This window comes from Myripristis murdjan, chromosome 11 (genome assembly GCF_902150065.1).
Source record: "Myripristis murdjan chromosome 11, fMyrMur1.1, whole genome shotgun sequence".
Classification (NCBI taxonomy): domain Eukaryota; kingdom Metazoa; phylum Chordata; class Actinopteri; order Holocentriformes; family Holocentridae; genus Myripristis; species Myripristis murdjan.
In genome coordinates this window covers 15,970,885-15,980,192 of record NC_043990.1, presented here as the reverse complement: position 1 = coordinate 15,980,192, position 9,308 = coordinate 15,970,885, and the positions used below count along the sequence as shown (strand labels likewise).

The 9,308-nt window shown below is 40.1% G+C and overlaps 1 protein-coding gene across 2 annotated transcripts; it reads right to left on the bottom strand.

Moving 5' to 3' along the window:
* Nucleotides 1-4,526: 4,526 nt before the first annotated feature.
* On the bottom strand, nucleotides 4,527-6,824 carry LOC115367396 (cathepsin S-like). Of its 2 annotated transcripts, none has more exons than XM_030063105.1 (8): nucleotides 6,689-6,824; nucleotides 6,370-6,500; nucleotides 6,116-6,238; nucleotides 5,776-5,928; nucleotides 5,390-5,611; nucleotides 5,130-5,295; nucleotides 4,870-4,972; nucleotides 4,527-4,733 (listed from the first exon to the last, which is right to left on the bottom strand). In XM_030063105.1, the coding sequence occupies exons 2-8, from the start codon at nucleotides 6,487-6,489 to the stop codon at nucleotides 4,634-4,636; spliced, it is 987 nt and encodes a 328-aa protein (XP_029918965.1). In that variant the 5' UTR covers nucleotides 6,490-6,500; nucleotides 6,689-6,824; the 3' UTR covers nucleotides 4,527-4,633. The 2 variants fall into 2 exon arrangements, with proteins under 2 accessions (XP_029918965.1, XP_029918964.1); XM_030063104.1 differs by having other exon boundaries at nucleotides 6,619-6,745.
* Between the last annotated feature and the right edge of the window lie 2,484 nt (nucleotides 6,825-9,308).

The window sequence follows — 9,308 nt, the reverse complement described above, 5'->3', positions numbered from 1 at the left end:
TACCTGTGAATTGCTAACGGTGCAATCTCATCATTTCTCATATTTGCAAGCAGACTGATGATCACAGATGAAATAGATGAGAGTTTACCTTTGGAAAGATCTCGTCATATCCAAAGGCATAAAAACAAAGTATATATATGAATATCCTTCCCCCACTGAAGCCTGACCAACATTACAGCTACTGTCTACCAAATATTTCCAGAAACATTCCAGTGTCCGTCAGCAAAATCCATATTCCTGTCTCTGTATAAATCCAGTGTAACGTCGTACTCAGCATCAAAATACAGATAGGCAAAGTATCAAAATGCATTTCACAGGATTCTCGGTTGGAAATGGGTATATTTTGATCCTGTTCTTGAGCGTTGAGTGTTCAAAACATCAAAGTATTTTATTTTATTTTTTTTTTCATTTTCCACTAAAACATTCAGAGCTGTGGCAGTATAATGATTCTGTGGTCATAATGTGACCCAGGAACTTCAGTAGGATGATTTTTATTCATTTATTTTTCAAATCAGTGCTTGCCCTAAATTAGTTGTACGTGCATTTGTGTGTGTGTGTGTGTGTGTGTGTGTGTGAGATGAGGCAAGAGTAAGCAGCCTTTTTTCTTTTTTTTCATCTCACCATTTCATGCCAATCAGTAGAGCCGTTGTAATCTTTTATATTTTTGTTGAGCAAACAGCAGAATGTATGAAACAGCGGTGAGGCAAAATCTCAAAGAACAACTACTTGCTCCTTTCAAGCACATGTCTGTTTTTGATTTAATTTGCCTTTCCACAAATCGCTCTTCACGGTTGCGTCACCGTCCGTCCCCGTCTGTTTGAGCTTGAGTTGTATGCAGTGTAGCCGCTATAGTCTCTTTTTGTTGTGCCGTGCCCTGCAGAGTCACGACAGTGTTATAGTCTTAAGCACAAATCCAAAAGGGACCAAAACAAACATCAAGAACGTAATTTTCTTCATTTCAAGGGCTCCAACTTGCGTCATTCCTTCGCTACATCCATCCGTGCCGGAAAGAGTTCCTGAGCTCCTACGACTGCAGTGTAACTTTTAAACAGCCCGTGGCGGTTTCATAATTTAAAACGACTTCACAGATAGCTGGTTGTGAGTTTAATTTCAATTTGAACAGAAGCACACCAAAAGGAAAAGTGCTGAGTCACTGTATTAGGAGTTATTACTGATATTATACATATCACTTTGTCTGTCATTTGTCCAAAGGTGAGCATCACATGTATGGTGACAATCAGTTAGTGGGTGTGTGCATGGGTGGTGCTGATTGTACGTGTGTGTGTGTGTGTGTGTGTGTGCGTGTGTGCATGTGTGTATGTTGAATGTGTTACACGCTTCATTCATGCTAGTGAGGACTACAGTGTGGTTGTTTTTGGTCTCTCCCCCAGAAAAGATGGACCAAGCTGATTCAAAAACACACTCTTTGGTTAGATAATGAGTACTATTTCAACTACAAGAGCTTGTCTGACCTCTTCAACTGTGTGTGTGTGTGTGTGTGTGTGTGAGAGAGAGAGAGAGAGAGAAAGAGATACTTTTGTCAGATCTGGATTTCATTCCGTGGATTGAATCTTTCTTTTGCTGTTTGTGCACATATGTATGTCTTGTATGTGTGTGTGTGTGTGTTTTCATATAGAGGATCATTAATTTGGTCGTCTCGTTCATATTTGAGGGACTGCTTGGGTGTTTCGTTTATGTGAGGATGAATGGAGCGTTGTGCTAAATGTGTCTGCCTGATATTTTTCTACTTAACTTCCGTTGCGGTGTTTTCACCCCTGAGATGAATACGGCTCAGTTCAGGACCACGGGACACATTCACACTATGAGGAAGAGAAGGAAAATTCATGCAATATATGCAGTGTGTTCTCCAGTACCAGACTTGGGTGCTCATGCTGATACAGTTCAATCCAACACAAGACAGACCTCTCACCACTGAACGCTGGCCTCTGACACTGTTCCCGCAGTGACACGGCATCCTGGTTTTGGTAACATGGAAAATGATCACATCTTAAACCCACAAAGACAACTTCACCCCGAATTCCTCTATATTCAACTGACCGTTACGCATGTATGTATTGTATCGTCTGATCTCTTGGATGTCCTGTATGCAAGGTGTTTTTGTCCAAAGCAAGAACTAGTGTTTTCATTGTTGTTGTATGATGACACATAGATTTGTTGCTTGCAGTGGTTGTTCTTGATCAAAGTGGGGTTAAATTGTTGCAACTTCAGTACGTGTTTTGAAAGTTAGTGGTGACCGTGCTCCTTGTATACCTTGGACCCAGGGGATTTTTTTATACATGCCCGACACTCTGAGGAAAGACACTTGTCCCAAACTGTACAATTTATTTTGTTGCAGCAGTACAAGGCCAGAAAAAAGGGCATTACATTTAAGCGAAGGGAGCCCAAAAAAAATGTGCCCAAGTATCCCTGATGTAAAAAGAGTAGAATATGACCCTGTTTGTCTACGTCGAGTCTGTTTAACAGCAAGGGGGGCGAGTGTAAGCAATAAAGTGGAACCTTGCCCCTCTGTGGTTCTCAGTAACTCTGAGGAAACCTGAAATTAGTCTTTTGTTTGAAAGGACCACGGCTTTTAAGCTCATCAAAAGAGTGCCCTCTGTCAATTGAAGTTCTTGTCCAAAATGTAGAAGTTTGCTATTAAATGTTACTATGCGTAAGATTTTCATTCTATATAAATATAAATATATATATACAAATATATATATATATATATAAAACTATGAAATGGGTCATGGGTTTGAATTTTGTCTGGAATTACGACATTTGATCTGACAGTGACATGGGATGTGGTCAATCCAAGCGAACACCAGCCTGAAGACTTCTCTCAGTGATGGAGGCTCTTTAATAGGGTGGAGCACTTTTCGTGGCGTGCGTTTAATCCACTTGACTCTTAGAGGGCAAGGTCACTGCTAATATAATCAATCGTGATCAATCCCAAGTGATCATCTGGGTCCTCCGTCTTTCTAAGGAGTCTTAAAAGACAGTTTTAGGGTCTTGAATACTCAGTGGATGATAGGGGAAGTGTCCCAAAAAGACGCTGAAAATGATCTTTCAGATTGTTTACATGACAAACTGCCTAATCCTCTAAACCGATAACTGGATTGAGCCGAGCCGGAAAATGAACCATCAGTAAAGAACTGCCAGAATCCTTCACCGTAGTGGGACTGAAGGGGATTTGTGTTTGCGTTTCCTTTTAGTTTTGACTCAAACCTGTATATTAAATGATAAAGTTCTACTCTAAATGTGACTTTCAATTCGAAATCAATGTACCTTGTGTAGAAACTGTAGATGTTTGTACGTGCAAGTATGGAATTTGTGGAACAAAAGATCAAGGAAAACAATTTCAAAAAAAGTTCAAAATGACACAACTCTATTGTATGTTGTCTGTGTTTTTGTAAATGAAGAGAAAAAAAATGTTGGTAAATTGAATATTTATTACTTCTTGATATTGAGAATATTTTAGTGATGCTGAAAAGGTGCTGTATTTATTTTCTGTGGGAATTGTTGATTATGCTGGGACTTGCACTTTTGTGCCATTTATCCAGTTATATGAAGAAAATAAATCATAATGGAAATAAAAACCTTGGAAAACCTATGTTGTCATTTGCATTGTGCAGCACTGAGGTCAGTGCATTTTTCAATTAAGTGGGTGGACTTTCATCATAATTCTAATAACGCAGGTTTGATATGAAAAATGTTGTCCTTCCCAGTAAATTAGATGATTGTCAAGACCTTAAACCCTGCGTCCTCTGCACTTGTGGGGTTTTAGTATTTTATTTAAATGCACTTTGGCAGCGTCAGTGCTTCTCCAAAGAGGTGGGACCTCATGACCTCAGTCATTTTTAAATTCTTCCTGACAAAAGTTTATCTCAGAAACGTGATGTATGAATATTTCACATTAATCAACAGTTGACATGCAGCTGAATCAGGGTCTGGATTGGTTGGCTGTCTAGTTGTTACTCCTAGGTCACTGAACTGTTTCAGTGTTTGGGGGGAAAAAAATGGACTGAAGTCATGAGATCACTGAAGGGTAAATTGTCACTGTTGGGATGTTTCATTTCCTGCCCCAGTTAGGAAGTCAAGTGTTCAAAAGGGTTAATAATTAAGGGAAAATTTAAACCACTTTGGATAGTTCCAGTTATGTACTGGAAGATCAAAGACTGCTGGTTTGGCAGTGTTTTTACTGCCCTGATGAAGTGCACATTACCGCTATGTTTACCGCACAAAAAAAGCATAGTCAACATTTTGTTGTTAACCCTTTTTTCTAGTTGATGTTATCAAGTTGTCTGGCATCATCACTAGAAGTGTTCAGAGAGGGTCTGTACTGTGCCCCTCTCCAGTGTCTCTTATATAAACAAGTCACATCACAAGAAATCTCAAACATTTGGTGGTTTAGTTACTGACTGCTACCAGCCACCATTACTTCTGGACAGAGACAGGCTGCTTAACTGAGATTTCTGAAAAGTTAAAGTATTTTCCTCTCAACTCTCTAAAAGAAACCACACACGTTAAGGATCACATGCTTTATTTCATCTTCAGCGTTTTAAAACCACAAGGGTTCAAGGCAAGCATGAACAGAACACAACACATCCACAGCTGGACTTCATTCTGGTGATCACATGATGGGGAAACAAGGGTACAGAGCGATGCCGCACTGGTTGTGTTTATTCCGGGCCATCTTTATGTAGCCTCCATCTCCATACCTTACACCCCAACTATGGGAAGAGATTAAAACAAATCAGACAGTGACACGGTATTGCCCATTTTAAGTGGGTTTACGTCGCATCCAATTAAAAACATCAATTTCCAGCCATTAAATTAACATTTCCCCACACCACCTTCCAGACAGACCTGTTCTTGACGAGCCAGTAGTCATGTCCATTCTCAGTGCCGTAGCCCACCGCCAGCACACCATGGTTAACATTATGGCTACATGTGTGGTCTCGATACACACCTGTTGAAGACAATTTTAGTTCTTTCAGCCAATGCATTATATTTTTGAAAGTACAGCTTTTAGTTAAACCACACGTATACAAAAATTTAATCTGAGTTCATGAATGGGGTGTCTATAAATTCGCTCTACCTGGTAAAACTCCCCTATAACCACTCACCATGGTGATAGAAGATAAATTTGGGCCGGGAGGCATCAATTGCAACAGAGATTGGACCAATGGTAGCAAGGCCCTCCATCAGTGCATCTTCATTCCCCTCCGGTAAAAAGGCATAGCCAGAGCAGTTAGCAGCCTGATACTGAGGGTTGTATCGGCACAGTCCAGGCTAGAGTGGGGAATAGTTGACTAGATTAGTACATTTAAGGTTAAAACTTAAATGGCACACTTTCCTACCCCTTATCCAAGTCTGGACAACTCACCTTGCCTATATAAGGGTAGGCTGCATCTGATTCAATGCCTTGGTTTTTAATGTATTGGAAGGCATTTGACATGAAGCCACCGTTGCACCCATGGTTGCCATATTTTATGGAGCAGTCCACAAGGTTTTGAGGACTAAGGGACACCAGGATACCTTGAGTCTTACTCAGCTGCCCTTCCATAGCCCCGACCGCACTGAACGCCCAGCAAGAGCCACAAGAACCCTTGAAATTAGAAAAACTAGTTCAGTGTGAGGAAAATGCAGATTTGATTTATTCCAGTTACAACCACAGATGAACAAGCTGGTTCTAGACCCTGGGTTAATGTGTGCTGATAGCTTAAAGAAATGTTTTGCAGTCCATCACTTGAACTAAATATTGACCGTCACCTGATTTTTGACTTCCGTCACCAGGCCCTTCTCTCTCCAGTCGAGAGATGGCGGCAAAAAGGTGTGATTCACCCTGACGAAGGGCGAAGGACCCCTCTCCAGGTCAGCTGGCACAAGAGTGCCCGTGAGCAGACCAGTCACTTCCTCTGTGGTCTGCAAGTGAGCAGAAACCATACGTTACCCCTTCCACAGCAACACAGGCACTGGTATCAGAGTGGGATTATGGTTCTAAATTTAACATGGAGCCAACTGCATCACTGGAAGAGCTGCTATAGTAACACCCCACGTGGTGAATTTTATTACTTATTATAAAGACATATTCTAGACGCCATGCCCTCACCATGTCTCCCAGGTGGTTCATTGCCAGTTCATAAGTGTGCATGCCCAGGGAGACCTCCAGGTTATGGACATTGATCATTTCCAAGTTCTCTTCCCATATCCGCCTGCGACCAAACTCCTCAATCTGAAAGGATCAGATTTACTGTACTGTGAACATGTAAAAGTCATTTGGAATGGAGATTAAGTGGCTATATATTTCTTAAAGACAGACTGGTCTAAGAGATTGGTATAGATCCTAAATGAAATAAGGCCCACCGGTTCAGAGTACACTTTATCGTGCATCTTCTTCCAGAGCTCCCAGTGTCGATCCAGCCCCGGGTTGACTAGGGCCGCTGCACATCCAGACAGCAGGGCGAAGAGCAGGCTCCCCAGCATGGTCCCGATATCTGACCACACAGGGTGGATAGAGAGGAATCAGCAAAGAAAAGTTTCAAAATCGTCTTGCACCACCTGACTTACTTTTCAGTGTTCAGCAAACAGCATCACATAACGAAAACACACAACCTGTAGCTGTTGTCGCTGCAGGATAGTGTTTTCTTTTCACTGTTTTGGAATCAAGAGCACAGCAGCATACCTTCGCAGAAAACAACACCGTCCGCAGGAGCTGCACTTTGGCCGCTTTTTAATGGCGTCGCTGAATTACGCACCTGAGGCCAATTAAGGCTGGCAATTTGAAACCAGCTAATTAGCCTCCTGACGGTGAGGGGATTGTGTAATGGCGACGGTGGTTTACATCTATTAACGAAAACTTGCAAGGTTCAGGCACATGGAAGTCGAGTCGAGTCCAACTATAAACGAGGTAAGAAAGATATTTCATAAAGTAGTTTTTATTTTTCTCAGAGAGTGTCATGCACCATTAATGGTGCCCAGCCCTATGGGCTTACAGGACACTGCAAAAAAAGAAAAAAGATAAATACAATACAACATTGATTCATTGGAGAGTAGATCACAGCCAGAAACCTTACAAAAGAGATTGAGTCTAAGAGCACGGTACAATGGACAATAAAGCAGAAAATGCATTTAATTTTCAACCTCATTTAAGTCACATAAGCAACATTCTCAGCTCTAACAGTAATGACACAAAAGCTGCAGTAGTCTGAGAGAGAAATAGGACAGTATAAATACCACTATAAGTACATAAGTCACTATAGCATTTGTCATTAGAGATAACAAAATGCCATTTAAGTAGCCTATGATAAGGTCTATAAACTCACTATTCTGTGCACCACAGACCAGTAATTGGCACCTATAAAAATATCACAGAATTATTGCAGTGATTTTTCATCGGGGTCTACTGATGCCCACTCTGTCTGAAAGTCATTTTTCCACATATTGATTAATGCCTAATAAAAAAAAAAGGTTAGGTTTCAGCCTATTATCCCCCCTAAACCTGTGTAAACGTCGTTGTGGTTCATAACCTGTATGACTGTCCTCAGCCACACAAATGTAGTCATATGAAATGTGAGATTCTGTGCGTGCGGCCCACTAGAGGGCGCTGTGAGCTCTTCCACCACCCAAACAGCTCTGTTGTGTGGTCACTATTGCCCACAGATTCCAGATTATGTTTTGCATTAGTTTGTTGTATAATTATAACAATAAGTATTGCTTCTGCTCCCACAGCCATTACATATTCAACTACCAGTGTTAAAACAGCCTCCACTATACCTTATAATACTGCTACTGCCTCTGCTGGTACTAAGATCTCTTTCACCCGTACTCATTCAGCTTTTAAAAGCATCACTACCTACTCTTTAGAATGCAGAATGCAGTTCTGGGAGATACCCTCTGAAGCTAGAGAATTACAGTAGTCTATAGTAGATTCTATATTAGTTTCATCAAATTAAAGTGCCCCTTGGATAGTGAAAAGTTACCATTTCACTGTTGTTTACTAACATTTACTGTTTAAATAGGCATCCTTGTGGCTTCTGTTCGATTTACAGTACTTCATAATATTTTTTTTCTTTTCTTTTATAATATAATGAGATAAAACAATTAATATAGATATAGATATATATAGAGATATATAGATGTGTGTGTGTGTGTGTGTGTGTGTGTGTGTGTGTGTGTGTGTGAATCAAATCAAAAATGAAAATTGTTTAACCCTCAAAATGTTCTACTTTAGAAATTTTACATACTTACTTACCTCAGGTGGCACTGTATTACTGACCTCAGTTTATACAAGCACAGAACTACAAGACCTACTACTACCAACAGAATCACTACAGCATCTTACAGGAAATAACAGATGGAGAAAACAAGGAATGGAGGACATAACTTTTTATTTAAATAAAACACAAGCAGGTTATATTACTTGGCTGCACCTAGACACCTCACTGGTCATTGTTGTAGTTTTATACAATATTACATATTAGAATGAAGACTGCAGTTTGTTCATCGACCATGAGGTGATAAAGGCAACCTGTTCATCAACTACATGATCCATTCATGATCATTTGGGCTTTTTCATAGCTTTGTTCCACTGCCCTCCTCAGTTCAATCAAATTCATTAAGTGCCATAACAGACTGAGAACAAATTAAGCAACAGTTAAACACTTACAGTAACTTACTCCATATATAAAATTACATATATAAATTAATTAGATAACTATCTATAATTTAAGTATATAATTTAACTTAGTTTGTGCAAAATTTACATGAACATTGCTAAAAGAAACAAACATCAAACATCAAACTTCACAGTAAAGTGCAGATCCCTGCCACACAGCCAACTGTATATTTGAACGCTTTTCAGATTACAAGTTTAATTACTACATGATTCAAATATAATACACTACAGTATAAAAAATATATTATAAGGTCCTAAAGCCTCAGGCCCAGTAGTCAACGGTGGTCAAGCGAGCTAGACAGTGAATGAAATAAGGGTGTGCAAGTAGCAAGAAGATTTTGACTCAGAAAACCTCAAATCAACCATGAGACGTTCTTTATCATACAATCATAACTGTGTACAAACCTTTTTAGACTGATAAACCCAGTAGTTTCGCAGACAGACAGCCACACACACACACACACTCACACATCAGACCAAATGCATGACCTCCTCCAGGCTGCCGTCTGGCAGAGATAATGACACTGAATGCAAAATAATGCAACAGCAAAGAAAGAAGAAGCAGCAGAAAAGCCAAACAGTGTAGACATTTTGTTAAAGGGATACATCTCAGATAAAACAGATATTG